At 42.7% G+C, this 17,019-nt stretch overlaps 1 protein-coding gene across 1 annotated transcript in view; it reads right to left on the minus strand.

Annotated features, from left to right (window-relative positions):
• Window positions 1-17,019, minus strand: part of SETD3 (SET domain containing 3, actin N3(tau)-histidine methyltransferase) — a 75,946-nt gene that overhangs the window by 57,506 nt on the left and 1,421 nt on the right. The window contains exons 2-3 of the mRNA XM_058567678.1: window positions 2,161-2,270; window positions 208-300 (exon numbers count right to left, since the gene is read on the minus strand). Coding sequence (XP_058423661.1) covers window positions 208-300; window positions 2,161-2,263 — 196 coding nt within the window. The 5' untranslated portion in view covers window positions 2,264-2,270. The remainder of the gene's footprint in view (window positions 1-207; window positions 301-2,160; window positions 2,271-17,019) is intronic.

Consider the following 17,019-nt stretch of genomic DNA (forward strand, 5'->3'; position numbering starts at 1 on the left):
TTCTAAGTAGGTAACAGCACCTCAGAAATGGGAGAGATCCTGATCGTTTCCCAGGGCAAGGTCTCTCCCTGTCTAGGAGCCCCTTCACAAGCACCTTCAGAGAGGCATGCATGAAACTGAGACCTTACTGCTCTCAAAACCTTTCTAACTTATGCCACACCCCTACATGATTTTATTAAAATATGATTATCCTTCTAGAAAATTTACCTTTCTGTTTTTTTCGTATTTTCTCGACTAGAGACCGGATCTGCACGTACTCTTCCCATTCCTTTCCTGGGCCAGGTGCAGGACTACTGCATTCTGTAACATAAAAGCCACGGTACTCAAACATTTCTTTCTTACAACTTAACCCATTAGTCTTCAGAAGAAAGAGGATTTGGGTTGTGTAATTGCTGTTGGTTTATTTTTAAAGGACAAAGACACCACAGCCATGAAGATAAATGTGAGAAGTATAAATCAGGTGTACTTTTCAAAGCATATAAATCCTCTCAAATGCCACTGATTCAACTGTGGCCCCAGAACCTAAGTGTGAGCACCTAGCTTGTATCTGCCTTATTTTTGCTGCTCTGATAAATTTTCCTCAGATTACACTTATAAACAGGAAAATCTAAAAAGCAAATCTAAAATGCAAAACACTTCCTTGAAAACTCTTCTAGATGGTAAAAAGAAGGTAATATTAACAGTCAACATTTCTTCCTCATTAAACCCCACAACAATGGCTCTCTAAGGGAACCAGTTACATTGGACATAAGGACAATTAGTCAACAAACATTGCACATCCCTGTGTAAGGCTCTATATTAAGCATTCTGGGGGAGTTACAAAAAGAGACAGCACAGTCGCTGCTAAAAAAGAAGCTAAGATTCTCCTGTAGGGCCAGAACGGAAAGACCAATGCTCGTGATGGGCTGGTAGTTTCAGAAGGCTGCACCCTGGGCGCTCTGCCTATCAGGAGCTCTTTCCTTTTTAATTAACTGTATCAGTTTAAAGAAGAGCCCCCTTCCCATGCTTATGCTAAACCTCTTGGCGCCCTTTGTTCTCCAAGGAACAGAGTGTATGTGGTAAATAATTAACAATAACTAGTTATGTGTTGACTTGTAACTGTTAAGGTTAACCAGTCCTACTTCAATCTTCCATCAGCAAGATTAAGGCCTTGGAATACAAGAAGACAGGGCCTGTCCTCAGGTTGCCACAGCTGAGTGGGCAAACAGGTGGTAGTGGTCAGTACCTCAGTGCTCGGGGGCCCACACTGCTCTTGGCGGGAGCATGGGGGTCCACGGGACATTCAGGGAAGGGACCTGCCCTGGTCTGGCTGCTGCCTGCTTCTGGCAGGGAGAGAAAGCTAAATTTTTATTTGGGGTTTAGCCTGTCACATAATCTAAACATAAGGGGCAAAGAAAATGAGACGAATGTAGTCAGTTAAAAGAGTGAGCACAGCTAAATGTGAAACACACAGAGTACCAATTTAAATTCACAATTAAATAAAGAAGTTACCAGTTTATACTGACTTACTAAAGCAAGTATAGGCACTTAATAGATATTTAATTTCCCTGAACCAAGAACTCATAACTTGAGCATGCAAGAATCAGAAAACTATGGTTGCATCACTGGAAATAAAGTGAGCCGCTCTAGTAAGGGAGCAGAGCTCCAGAGGTCTGCTCTCTGAGGCGTGCTGTGCTCACCTGGGGCCTGACAGCCCGTGACGCACCCTCACACGCCATCACTCATGGGGCCCTCACCACACTCCCGAGACAGTCTTTACTGACTGACATGAACAGTGAGACTGAGAGGGGTTGAGTCATTTGTCCGAGGCCACACGGTCAAAAGTAGTCGAGTTTGTCCCTGCCCACCAGTGCCCAGGGAAGACCGTGTTCCAGGAGGCTGTGCTGGAAGCTTTACGTTCATTATTTCATCCAAGCCTCGTTAACAGTTACAGGTACCCACAGGTGCAGTATCTCCATTTCCACACAAGGGGAGACTGCGCTTAGAGAAGTTCTGTGACGTGCCCAGGTCACACGGCTGACTAGCTGGGACTGAACACAGGTTTGCTTCACTTCAGGCTCCACTGTACCAGTGAGTCTGCCACACGCAGCACTGAGGATGCAGAGGAGCGAGAAGGCACATGTCCCACGTAACGGCAGGGAGGCCAGGAGCGGAACTTACTCTGCAACAGCTCACTGGTTAGGTTCAGGGTTTCCTTCGGTGACACACTCGCTGTAGCACCAGTGCCTGATTTTTGTGTTTTTACTCGACTCTTCTTACCCATTTTCTGACTACAGAGACGAGAAAGAAAAGACAGAGAGAAAAACATTACATTCCCAAAGTACAAAACCATGTGATAAAATGTGCACAGCAGTGGCTTAGCCTTAAGACGCTAGGATCCTACCTCATATGTGCCATATCCTGAAGTTTCCTTCCAGAGAAAGAAATGGGTAACAAATATAAGTATTTGGAGGCTCTCAAATGAAAAAAAAATCTGCTTTGTAGGCTTTGGAAGAAAAGTTTGCTCCTTTTCACCTATAAAAACTATAGTAGAAGCAAATTTTACTCTAAAATTTTTTTTCAAATTACACAGATTTTACTGTGTATACTAAAATGTTTTTCTACGATACTACAGAGATAAAAGTTATGTATACATACATGTACTCACAAACTATCATATGGGCATAAAAACCTATATATTCTCTCCCCACCTTGCTTTAAGAGTCATTTCCCATTAACAGTAATTGTATCATAAGCAACAGATCAGGTTTCCTGTACAAATGTTCAAGACACTTTACAGCTCAAAGAAATTCAGAGAGTTAGTCTAATTCCTTGCTTTGGTTCCTTGGGAAATGCAACGTGCTTGCCCAGGGTTTCACAGGAAGTCGATGGCAGACCCTAGACTTGACCGAGGTCTCCCAGCACCTCCCAATCTGGCACTTCAACCACCCATGACCCTTATTATTCTTATTCTATCATATAAGAAATGAAACAGAATAAAGAGCATTCCATAAGCAGATGAGATGGTGGGACACAGGATGCACCCACAGCATGCTGGGCAAAGACCTCAATAAGATAACATTCGTCCGAAAACATTTTAGAACAGTGGGTCTCGAGATGTGTCTTGAAGCCAGTACGGGATTGGGATGTGTGAAGAAAGGGCAGGCAGTTCAAAGGCAAGGAGAGGAATGAGGGAAGCATGACAGAGTCCATGGGGAGAGTCTCGGGGAAGCAGTGGAGATAATAAGACTGCCTGAGGAGTCTCATCTGAGCATTTGCCAAGAGAGAGAAGCACCTTAGGATGACAACCCAGGGAGAGAGAGCAAATACTCAGCCAAAAAGCTGCTGGAGCAATCCACACACTAATCAACAACAAACACCACGACGCGGCTCCACGGAGCCCTCCCACGTTACACCTGATCTCAAGGGAGAACCAAAAAGCATACCCTGGCCCATTTGTTTTTTACAAAAAGAAATGACTACTGTAGTGTGGAAAACTGTGATGGGATAAAAGGATTAAAATGCGTATTCTCCCACTACACAGATGATCACTAATTCCATTGTAGTTGAATCCACGCAAATATGGGCCATGTGCTAAAATAACAACAAGCAGCATCCTTACAGGGCTATGACACGTGTCTTCTCTTATGTACCTAAGGTATGAAGCAGAACGTGTAACTTACGTATCTAAGAAGTCTTCTAAAACTCAGTGTGCAAGAGAGCATTGTGAGTACACAATACTCAGTGCGCAATACACAGTATCCTGGAATAAAAGGGAACAGGTAAAAATACCTAAAATTCTTGCAGCAAGTAAAGGAATTAGTTAACTGTTTTGAGATCAAAAGCAGAAAAAAATAAATGGAGGGGTGGGCAGGAGGAGGAACAGTTTAAGCACCTTTTCCTACACTTCCCGACTAGCTTCTGAAAGGAGAAAACAGCTCCCGTGTCTACTCTTCACGGCCAAGGATGGAGCACCGGCCACTCTTCTCTGCATCTCAGGCCCTCTCTGAATCCACCCTGTGGAGGACCGCTGAACTTGACTCCAAAATAACTAACACCACCCATAGGTCTGGAAAGAAGGACCTGAATCACACTTCACACATAGCTTGGCAGGAAGACCATAGAAACCTGCCATCGGCGATGGGCTTGCCTGGCCTCTCCCTGCAGCCCTGCTGGCCAGACCTCCTAGGTGTGAGGCTCTCGACAACTGGAGAACTCCTATGAAGAGGAGCTCCGGGACTCTCCCCTTCTCTTAGCAGGCCTGGGGGAAAGGGAGCCCCAGACAGCCATGCCGCTCTGCACTGGCCCTCAGTCAGGGAGCCAAGGGCCACAAACAGGCTTCTTCGCTCTGCCCACAGCCCCTTACCTCCCCAAGTCTTCCGTTAGGTATCCCCAACTCCCATCACCCCTTGGCATTTTGACACCTGTCCTGAGATAACGATCATTAATTAAAATATTAGCAGCAGCAGCGACTTTGTATGCAGTACTTACCCTCTGCCAGGGGCTGGGCTAAGATATACCTCCTCATTTGATCTTCCTAGACCCTCTCATCAGTAGACATTATCCTCATCTTTTTTGTGTGTGTGTGTGTGAGGAAGATCAGCCCTGAGCTAACATCCAACGCCAATACTCCTCTTTTTGCTGAGGAAGATTGGCCCTGGGCTAATACCCGTGCCCATCTTCCTCCACTTTATATGGGATGTTGCCACAGCATGGCCTGACAAGTGGTGCGAGGGCGTGCGCCTGGGATCCAAACCTGCGAACCCCGGCCGCCGAAGCGGAGCGCACGCACTTAACCACTGCGCCCTCCTCATCTTTTAGTTGACATTCTCAGAAAGGCGAGGCCCCTCGTCTTTGTCCAAGGTCACACATCAGGTAAGGGTGCAGCTAGAACTGAAATTCAGATCTCTCTGACTGTAAAGCCTGTGCTCAGCCACGGCCCCGCCAGCCCCGTCTAAATGCAGGGCAAAAGCACAGCGCACCACAGGGTGCACAAAGGCTGAAGGGCCTTCCAGACCCAACACTTGACAACATCTTGCCAAGTGGCCGCCCCCAAGCATCTCAGGTCACCCGCCCCTGCGCACCTCTGGAATTCATCTCTTGCTTAGACTGTAACACTAGCCTCTTACGTTGTCTCCCTGCCCAGGCCCAACCCTGCCGCTTAAATCTGCCCCCATTCTGCCACCCCGCCCCCACATGTCATGCTCCAGCCATACCCATGGCGCCCAGGCCCTCATACAGGTATCATCACATGCCTCCAAGCCCTGTCCCTCTACCCAGAACGCCTGTCTCTCCACCTCCCCCATCCCACCCCTCACCTGCAATGCTTGAGTCACTCGTTCAGTAACTCTTGCTTTCTCTAAAAGCCCTGCTCAGGCATCACTTTAAAAGCCTTCCTGACCCTCCGAGCTGTAATAGTCCCTCCTCTGTACCACTGGAGCCCACTACACTGAAAGACCTGCTCACACATCAGTTTTCCTCCGAGACAGCAGGCTCCTTGAGGTCACCTTCTCTGTCTTATTTCTGTGTGTCCCCAACTTCTAGTCCAGAACTCAGCACACAGCAGATGCTCTGCACAGGACATTGTGTGAGCTCCCAGGGAAAAGCATTCTCTCTTCTGGGCAGTTCTTACATCAGGTCAAATTCTGTATTCCTGAGGCTTCTACCTGGGGACCCACGTTTCTTTCTCCTTAGAACATACAGAAAATGTCTAATTCCTGCTCCATGTGAGAGACCATTAAATATCTGGTCACAATGATTTGAAAACACAATAGATTTGGGTATTTATCCGAAGAATATGAAAATACTAATTTGAAAAGATATATTCACCTCTATGTTCATCACAGCATTATTCACAATAGCCAAGATATGAAAACAACCTAAGTGTCCATCAATGGATGAATGGATAAAGAAGATTTATGGCTGATATTATTTAGCCATAAGAAAAAAGGAAATCTTGCCATTTATGACAACATGGATGGAACTTGAGGGCATTATGCTAAGTGAAATAAGTCAGATGGAAAAAGACATATACCATATGATTTCACTTGTATGTGGAAACTAAAGAAACAAAACAAAAACAAACTCATAAACACAGAGAACAGATTGGTGGTTACCAGAGAGAAAGGGGGTTGGGGGGAGAGCGAACTGGGTGAAGGGGGTTAAGTGTACGGTGATGGATGGTAACTAGACTTCACAGTGGTGATCACTATGCAGTGTATACAAACATTGAATTACAATGTTGTACACCTGAAATCTATATAATGTTGTATACCAACTTTACCACAATAAAAAAAAATGGGAAAAAATCATATTCTTCAACTTGTGGAATTTTAAAAGCGTAGGAGAGAAAAAAGAAATATATAAGAGGCACGTGGGGCCAAGAAAGGGTTTCTAAAGCACACTACTTTTGCTGTCGCTGTTTTCAACATATAAATTAACTACAGACGATCCCTGACCTAACAATGGTTCAACTTAACGATTTTTCAACTTTACAAAAGTGCCAAAGCCCTACGCATTCAGTAAAAAACATTTCGAATTTTGAATTGTGATCTTTCCCCAGGCTACCGATATGTGGTACGATCCTCTCTGGTGATGCTACACAGAGGCAGTGAGCCACAGCTCCCAGTCAGCCACGTGATCATGAGGGTGAACAACTGATACACTTAAACCATTCTGCACCCAGACAACCATGCTGTTTTCACTTTCAGTACAGTATTCAGTAAATTACATGAGATATTCAACCCTTTATTATAAAACAGGCTTTGTGTTAGATGCTTTTGCCCAACTCTAGGCTAATGTAAGTGTTCTCAGCACGTTTAAGGTAGGCTATGCTAAGCCATGATGTTCGGTAAGTTAGGTGTATTAAATGCATTTTTGACTTAAGATATTTTCAACTTATGATGGGTTTATCAAGATGTAATGCCATCATAAGTCGGGGAAGATCTGTACTACATTAAAATGGATTCTCCATTAAAAAAGGAAGGGAGGGAGGGAGGGAGGGAGGAAGGAAGGAAGGAAAACATCATAGATTCCTTTGGTGGTAATATTCTAGAGTTGAGTAATACAATTCACATTGTTCTCAAGATTTCTTTCTCCTTAAGCCAGAAAACTGTTGGCTTTCAGAAACAATAAGTGTAGAACTATAACACAGGTGAAACTTCAAAACACATCAGTAAATCAGCACCTGGGAGAGCAGACATATGGAAGGTAATCTTCAAATGCCCTGGGGGGGCTATGTTTATAGAAATGTCACTGAAGCCACTCCCAGTGAAGACCCTCACCTCCAGCCCCTTCCTCCCATCCTGATGCATTTCCCTGCCTCCTGTCTCCTTCCTCCCGACACTGTCGACAGATAGCCTTTATAAAGGGAGGTATGAAACACAAACAGTAAAGTACACTGCTTGGTGAGTTTATCTGTATGTGTGCACAGCCACCACCTCGGGTAAGGTACCCAACAGATCAGCACTGGCCACGCCACCCTTGTGCCTTTTCTAGGCCACAGGCATCTCCGGAAGTGACTGTCATTTTGACCTCTGTTACCATCGCTTACTTTTGCCTATTCTTGAACTTCATATAAATGGACTTATACAATATGTATGCTTTTTTGGCTCAATGCAACGTCTTTCCACAGCTCACAGGGTAACACTCAACCTCTCTAGTACAGCGCTCGAGGCCCTTCACTGCCTTATCCCATTTCCCCTGTCCAGTTTTATTCGGCCCATCATCCCTTTACACAACACAGCCCCAGGGATTTGCTCACATTCTCCCTTTTTTCCGGAATGAAGCTCCCCTCTGCTACCCTTTTGTCTCCTCCTGACAAAATTTTTTGTACTTTAAGGCTCAGCCAAAACAACCCCAATAGCCTTGAGGAAATTCCAGGCTCCTCCAATGCATCCCTCACTCCCTTGAGAGTCAGTAAGAATGGGTCAAGTTCAAGGTGACTAACAGATGCTAAAGGCTTGGCTTACCTTGAGATTCAGCCTTTTGGAATTTTCTTTGGACTGTTTCCCTCCCACAGAGATTTGGCCCTAATGGAGAGAAAGCAGCTGCCCCAAGTTAGGCAGGAAGCATCTTCCACATAGGTGTTAACTCACTTCTTAATTAAGGAGGGGGCAGGGGGTGGCCTGTCCTTGTCCCCAGTGAATGTACTTCCCTAGGGTACAGGATCCTAGATCCAGGCCAGCTCTTAATCTGCCACCCAGAAAGCGGGTTTACAGTGACCTCCTCCAGGAAAGCTTCCCAGTTGCCCTGGACTCGCTCTGTCCGGGAGCCGCCACAGCACTCAGCCCCCTGCACACTGAATCAGAGGCCATCGTGATGTGTTGCTGAGCCTTAAGTTTACTTTAAGAACTCACGTGTTCTGGAGGCTGGGAGGTCTATAGCCCAGCAGCCATTCTTCAGAACTCTTAGGGCCATCAATGTCTGTAAGATTCATTTGCCTCTGGATTCAATATGGTTTGGCACCAATTCTTCTAGTATTTGTGTGACATCCCTAACTAAAAGTACCTTGAAGGCAGAAGCCCCACATTTGTTTTCACCCCACAAAGCATCAGGCCTTCCTGTCGCCGTTTCCTAGTTCCCTGCACACTGCCTTCCCTCAGCCCCTCGGCCTGGCTGTCTCTCCTGGTCTACACCCTCTCTCCTCCATCACTGTGACCTACATGACTTCACCCCTTGGGCAATGTGTGTATGTCTTGGCTAAACCCACCTCACCAACAAGGTCCCCCTCCCCAAACTTCCTGAGCACGCCTCTGGAGCCCCCTTAGCCTCACCCACTGCAGGTTACCTTACTTATGTGCCTAATTTACCTACTGTCTCATGGCAGGAAGACACCAGAGCCCCCATCTCTCCATTATCTGTAGGGTCTAATATAGATAGTGCCATGCACACAGTCCAGCGTCAACTATTTGCTGAATGAAGGGAAATCTCTGGATATCATATTTGGATATATTAGCGTTCCTTGTGGGTAATATTTACTTCCCATCACGATAGTAAGGTTTTGCGGCAAGGAACCACTGATACATTCTCCCAGCAGTGATTAAAACAGTAGTCAAAAGGAGACATTTACTGGGCCGGCCCAGTGGCTTGGCGGTTAAGTGCGCGCGCTCCGCTGCTGGCGGCCAGGGTTCGGATCCCGGGCGCGCACCGACGCACCGCTTCTCTGGCCATGCTGAGGCCGCATCCCACATACAGCAACTAGAAGGATGTGCAGCTATGACGTACAACTATCTACTGGGGCTTTGGGGAAAAAAAATAAATAAAATTATTAAAAAAAAAAACAGTAGTCAAAAGGAAACATTTACTGGGCCGGCCCCGTGGCTTAGCAGTTAAGTGCGTGCACTCCGCTGCTAGCGCCCGGGGTTCGGATCCCGGGCGCGCACCGAGGCACCACTTTCTTTGGCCATGCTGAGGCCGTGTCCCACATACAGCAACTAGAAGGATGTGCAGCTATGACATACAACTATCTACCGGGGCTTTGGGGGAAAAAAATAAATAAATAAAATTTAAAAAAAAAAGGAGACATTTATATTTACTAAATATCTCACTACTTCTACTAAAGAACTAGAACAACTCTTAAAAATAAAAATACAGGGGCCAGCCCAGTGACATAGTGGTTAAGTTTGTGCCTCCACTTTGGCAGCTCAGGGTTCACAGGTTTGGATCCCAGGCGCGGACATACACACCGCTCATCAGGCTGTGCTGTGATGGCGTCCCACATACAAAATAGAGGAAGATGGGCACAGATGTTAGCTCAGAGCTAATCTTCCTCAGCAAAAATAAATAAATAAATAAATAAAATTTATACATATATAAAATTCACACATAAAAGATGGTTTCTTTCGGGAATCCGTAGTTCATTGTTCGAAAAGCTGTAGGACATTAAATTTCATAAGAGAAACTCTCTGATAAACAGAAATCCGGAACTGTTTAAGTGTTTCTGGTCTCCTAGAAAGCAGGAATGAGGCCGTTTCTGACAGAAAGGGAAGAGCTACAGCACGAACACATTCTGAAGCTCTGTGGGCGCTTGTGACCAGGGGCCCATGCAGCTGCACATGCGCACAGCGCTCTGCTCATCACACATGGGCCCGCCACACCCGCAGAGGCCGGCAGTGACCACAGCTGTGTCAGGAGGCTCAGAGCCCGCAGCCACCAGCAGCGGCCCCACAGCTTCCAACCTGAAATCCTGTATTATGCCCGGCACACAGGCGGACTCTAAACATAGGTGTGCTCGATTCAACAAGCCCTCCTGTGTCCAAGTGCCCAAGCCCACACTAGTGCTGCAGAGACAACGAAAGGAGGGAAGGCCAGGCCTGTGGCAACAGGACAAGCAGGCTGGAAACCATACTCACAGCACGGAGATCCTCAAATACGAAAGAAAAGTAACTCAACAGGGGGAGCAGGGAACAAAGTACAATTAAAGAAGGGTGACTAAATTTTAAGACTCCTTTTGAGAAGATGTTAGAATCCAGTGTGAGTGGCTTCCTAAATTCAACCCGCTTCTGCCATTTTTAGCTAAAAAAGATTTCCCCAACATCATGGATTTGAAATAACCACCTATCCTTTTCACCTATGATTCAAAAATTTCTCACACACAACGAATAATTTTTATTGTGATTTCAGCTGAATCTGGGGCTAGATTCCAAGTTTCAACAAATGAACCAGTCAAATAAGTCTCCAGAACATCCTTAATGCTCTCAGTGGAAAAAACTACCTAATAGAAATTCTTCAAGTTCCTATAAAGACCAAATATTTATTTTCAATATTTATTTCAAATATTTACATTAGAGAAATATAAAGACATGCTAAATTAAATACGTGTATACACAAACTCTCTCAAGTTAAATTCAAAATATTAGCCAGAAGGTTCAATGCTAAATGAAAGATTTTTCCCCAAAGTTTAGAATTAAATCAGGTATAATTTCCAAATTCTTACTGAATTATCTGAAGAGAAACAAAAGTATACGGTAAAAAAAAAAGGATTTAAACAATATTTAAGATAAAAGAAAATACGTAAAAAAGCAATACAGGACTGACAGACAAATGGATGCTACAATGATAGGTAGTCAAAGGAAGGGGCGTCTATAAAAAGGAAGGGCAAGCCAGGAGTTTCACACATATCTACATTTCTTCACCATCAAGATACTTTAAAAATCTACAGAATCCTCAAAATCTGTCTCTTTAAAATACCATAAACTATTCAACAAGTCCATCAACGATCTCTCCACCTAACAGATAAAATAGGCATTAGAAGACAGTAAAATAATAGGCACACTCAACCATTATTTAAATTGCTGACTAATACTCAAGTGGCATCTGGAATCAGTAAACACTTCGACCAATCAGATGACTCTCTTACATATAATCTGTGTAGCGGAAGAAATAGGTCAGGAGAAATAAGATAAAAGCGCATTTAGGGAACTTGGCTGATGGCGAGGTGAGGAGGGCACTGCATACTTAACCCATTTTTACAAAGCATAGTTCACACATACTGAACCGACTGAGATGGAATTCAGCTGTGTGGTTTTTTTATTTTTTCAAAAATTCTAAATGGGGGCCAGCCCGGTGGTTAAGTGTGCGCGCTCTGCTTCGGCGGCCCAGGTTCTGCAGGTTCGGATCCCGGGCACGCACCAACGCACCACTTGTCAAGCCATGCTGTGGCGGCGTCCCATATAAAGTGGAGGAAGATGGGCACAGATCTTAGTCCAGGGCCAATCTTCCTCAGCAAAAAAAGAGGAAGATTGGCATCGGATGTTAGCTCAGGGCTAATCTTCCTCACAACAACAAAAAATTCTAAATGGAAAGGATGTATACATGTATTTTTCCTGAATTGCTTTCAACTAAATACAACTAGAATAAACATTTTTGATTACACTTATTTGGCGATTTATCCAGGAAACCTTAGCTCAAACACAGCATCTGTTTTTCAATATATCCTGCATCTATCCAACTTGACAGCTGTATTGACTAAAGGAGAGAAGGGTCCTATGGCTTCCTCCTACCTCAGGCCCCCAGCTGTAAAATGCACTTGAAGGCAGTGTGAGAGCCTGCCTAATCTTTGTGTAGGAAGAAAAGAATCTCACTAAAATACTTCGCAGGCCATTAGAATCAGATGACTACATTCTGAATTAAATACACAAATTACAGGATGATGGTTTAGGGAAATGAAAGCACCCCTAATCTGAAAAGCATTTAACTGTGTGATGTTTTCTCTCCTACAGAAACTGATAAGGCACAGTCCTCGCATTGCATAGTAGCAAGTTAACTCAAACTAGTGTATCAGAAACATATTCTCTCTTTGCACAGTAGCAGGGCCTAGCAGTCGGGTCAAGCCACACTAACTTATACCAGTTTAAGTGGCTAACTAGCACCCATCATTTCAATCTCTATCAAAGGAGGTACTGATGCACCGCAACTCAGAAGTCTGGAGAAGTTTAGGCAGGCAGTCAGGCAAGAAAGGTGGAATTAATTTCAACTCAGTAGCTACTTAAGCACCAGGATGAATGTGCACCTTTAAGTTACATGTAAGTAAAATTTCAATCTTTATACAGAACAGTCTGGCTGTCACAGAAAGACAGAGATATACACAAACTGGAGATTTAACAAAAATACAGATGTTTCTTGCCCTCTACAATGTTTTTCGCCATACTTCCACTAATTTACACGGTAATTTTAGAGATGCTTAAACCATTTCTGATTGACTTTTCAATACATAACAGTTTTAATTTTAAAATACTGTTGAATTAAGTTGTAAATACACAAATTAAAAATGAGGCTCCTATTCAAAGGAAGTTGCAAAAAAAAACCTTTCATAAAGCAGAGAATCATTTGGTATTAGGAATAATCATTTCCTATTACATCTAAAAGAAAAAAAATGTGAGTGTGAAAGAACAGCTGTAATCTGTCAAAAAATTACCTTCAAATCACCCACATTCCTCACATAAATATTCTAGATTCTAGAATTGTGGAATATCAGGAGTGGAAAAGATCTTTGGGGTTATGTGTGTTAACCCTCAACCCCACACGTTTAAAACAATGACATCTAATGTAATGCAGCAGTTATGGCTGTCCAAATGCCTTGCTATCCACTGCCAAATTCAAGTCTGAAAACCCTGTGAGAGAGACAGGGCGGAGCGTGTCATCCCTGGTACCAAATGCACCCGGCTGCTACCAAGTGGCAGAGGCGGGGACAGACCAAAGCTGCTGCTGGCTGCTCATCTGCTCCCAACACGCTTTCCTGTGGCCGCCGGCTGCTGCTCGCCCACTCCTGTGGCAGCATATCCACTTGGCGAGCCACTCCAGGACTGCACTGTTTGAAAGTTCCTAATCCTCTTTGACCTGCCCCAATTCTGCCTTTAGAAGAGAAACGACAACCCCTCAAAATTTTGAAGACAGCTTTCTGTCCCCCTCAAAGTCTTCTCTTGTCCAGATTTAACACGCCTCTCACCACGTCCTTCTCAAAAGCAAACAAAACCACTTAGATATAGTATACTTCAATGAATGTTTTTTTTCTAAATCAACAAAACCCTTCAGATGTGCTTTGAGAGGGGCACAGCTCAGTGGGACTACTGCCTTCCTAGAACTCAACTCTAGAAGATTTTACTCATATACCTAAGTCTGGCATACCCTGTCTACAAGCCAAGTGAACTAGTGAATTTACACATTCATTCAGGACACATTTATTGAGTATCTAATCTGAAATGCAAGGATGAGACATGGTCCCATAGCCTTGTAGGATAAGATGGTATTCAACCAAAACCTTCTGTTACATAAACTGATCTTCAGTGAAACAGATGCGCTATATTAAACAACTGAGTTTTTGAACCTAAATGCAGTTATTCATGCTCAACATCATGTTGTTTGTTTCTGGGCTGCTGAAACTATGTCATCCCTGCCACATATAGTGTCCTGTGGCAGGTCCCCAACATGATCATCTTCATCACAACTGCAACACTCAAGCATTTACTATATCAGGAACTCAGGAAAGCATTTTACACAATAGATAAAGACAGATATTATTTTGCCCACTTTACAGATAAGAAAGCTGAAGTTCACAAAGGTTAATCAATTTATGCGAGATGACAGACTCGATTGGTGGCAGAGCCTCACCAGCACACCTAGATGGCAAACTTTACTGATAACAGTATTTCATGGATTCAGCCCAAAACCAACTCAGTTATGAAGGCTCTGAAGTTCCAAATAACAGTATTCCCATAGAGTAGTAAAATATACCATGTAAAGGTTTTATTTCTTTGCCCTTTAGAAGTACAGAGCCATTTTGCTGGCCTTGTCCAAAAACATAGGAGTGGCCTCAGCTTAAATTTGGGACATGAGCAAAACTTCCAAATGAGCTTCCCCACAATCCCACAAATCCCACACCAATCTTTGCAATGCTACACTCTTGTCATGGGTGGAAGAACTGTAGAAACCAACCAGGGGACCACGACATGTAGCAATGCTAACCATTACAATCAACAAATGAAAAACCTCATTAGTCATTAGTAAATATTTTATGGTAAAAGCAATTTCAAGGAGTATTTTTTAACACTAATCCTTACTTTCTCTTAACTGTGCTTAATAGAAAACTACTGATATTGAAGAGTCATGCCTATTTTCTGAGACTGAAACCTTTAAACCACTTAGTCATAGGATTTTTTAGATCTTGTTATGTTCTAATGAACTGTATCCTAAACAAAGTGGAAAGTGAAACTCAGGATCGTGAGCCTAAAATATTGCATATTCATTAAGAGTTCTATATAGACAGCTAATTATCTACATTCTCTAGACAATATTTTATTCCTTCTAAAAAATAATGAAGGCATTTCTTCCTGCTCTGTCTCTCTGTCCTCCCCTCCCTCTGCACTCCCATTACTGAGGCTAAGGGTGTAAAAGGTTAAAATTTTACTCTGGCTTAGTAAATCAGTATCACTCAGATCTTTTTCAAAATCTTAACTTTAGAGTCAGACTTGTCTTCCATTGTCAGCCAAGAGTGTTTGGACTTATCTTGATTATTAATTAACTTCTACTGGGAAATTACTTGAAAAAGAAAGAATTTCAAAGTCTTAACTTTGGTATTTGGATTTTATAATCACTTGGAATCATTTTTCTTCCATTCAAATTTATTTCAGTTGAAAATTGTCAGTACCTGTGTCTGTACCTCTTGTTTTATGATCTGTTTATTTCCAAAACCTAGAGGAAGCTCCCAACTGGAAATGGAGTCCACACAGCTAATCTCTGGCTTGAGTTACTGGATGACTTCAACAACCAAAAGCAGGACTTCTAATCTGGCCAATTCTGCTAACTAGGCTTTTTTTCCATAAGACTACTAAGTGACTTAAAAAAAAATGTCTCAACTCCTTTGTAATAGAAAAACATATCACGTGTATTAATATTTTGTTAGAAATTTCTTTTTCGTTGGAGAATAAACATTATGTAAATTAATTATATTTGTAGATCAAAATATTTAACATCTCCAATTTTATAAACAGGAAAATAATATAAGGAAATCCAGTGTACAGAAGTCAATTTTGCCAAGGAAGGTACACCTGTAAATGTAACAAAAGTGAAAACTAGGAAAATTTAAAAGTCAAGAATCCTTAGTCTAATACTATTTTTTCTTCTCTGAGCACTGACATTCTGGGTGGTTTTACTTTTTTTTTTTTTTTTTAATTTTTTGTTTATTGCAGTAACATTGGTTTATAACATTGTATAAATTTCAGGTGTAAGTCTAAGACTCTTAACTGGTTAAAAAGACTCAGAATGAACTGATATCCAAGATAAACACTGCTATGACCGAAGCAAGAGAAAAAGGACTCACAAATCAAAATATTCTTCACTGATAAATTAATGGGCCCAAATATAACGCTAGCTAATTGAGAAAACAAATAACTGGCCACAAGCAACGTCCAAAGTAACATAAGAATAAAGATATATTCACTGTTCTGTTAAAAACGTTTAATGCCATAGCAATAAATGACTCTTATTCTTCTGTGGGGGAACAAAATCTAGGCTCCATTCCCACGACTTAGGTACAAGGAGAGGAAACACACTTGGAACTCTTCCTCCCCACCCCCAACAGAAGCACCACACACAGCAGCCAGTTTCTAAAGAGAAAAAACCTTCCAGTGAAAGATATTCATCAAGCTACACAAAAAAAGATACAGTATTATTAGTTACATTTCTAAAAGCTACTTCAGATTAGCAATAAGAAAAAAGGGGATGATGTAATTCAAACATTTTAAGAGACTTGGAAAGCCGCAAACTAAACCAACATCTAGTAAAAAAGAATGCGAGTAACCCTGAGGCAGGAGGCGAGATTTTTTACTCTATTTTTACTAAAATTCCACGCGGCCCAAACCATGTACCTGGTTTTCACTGAATTCAATAATTATCTACTAACTATTGACTATGAGCAAGCCCCTGTTGTGCTAATGTTGACACTTTCCTCTAGCTGTCATCTCGTCATTCTCTTCTAGATATGAAAGCATCAAGTTTTAAGGAGGCTGTTGTGACTGGTTATCAGAGCTCTCAAAACAAAAATAGTTTTCCAGTGGTTCAACTTTAGAATGGAAAAATATTTGAGTACAACCTTTACAGTTTTCTCATTCTCCAGTGGCTTCTAAAGCAAAAGTTTAACCATCATTTAAAATGTGGCCTAAATGTTCACCATATAGAAGAGGAGCTCCATAAGCGGTACTTTCTTATTGACACAAATGAACAGAAACTTTCATTTCTACAGCAAACATAGGAATAAATGTTTTAATCTTCAAGTCCAACATCCTTCTTATTCCTGGAAAAAGCACTGAGAGATGTTAGCAAACTGGAGAAGAGATGAGAAGCAGCAACCATTTCACACGTTCAGACTAGGGTTTCATTTCAGATATTAACTTACAATTTCGAATACAGAGAGAAAAAGGAGGGCAGACAGGAAGGGGTAGCAGAAGACTGAAAACTGAGGTTGTTTGGGGTCCCAGTAAAGAGGTTGTTCTGTAGCTGTTCAAGAACTGGGCTTTGCAAACCACTTTCTTGGGCCAGAGTAAA

The sequence above is a fragment of the Diceros bicornis genome, chromosome 24 (assembly GCF_020826845.1).
Source record: "Diceros bicornis minor isolate mBicDic1 chromosome 24, mDicBic1.mat.cur, whole genome shotgun sequence".
Lineage (NCBI taxonomy): Eukaryota > Metazoa > Chordata > Mammalia > Perissodactyla > Rhinocerotidae > Diceros > Diceros bicornis.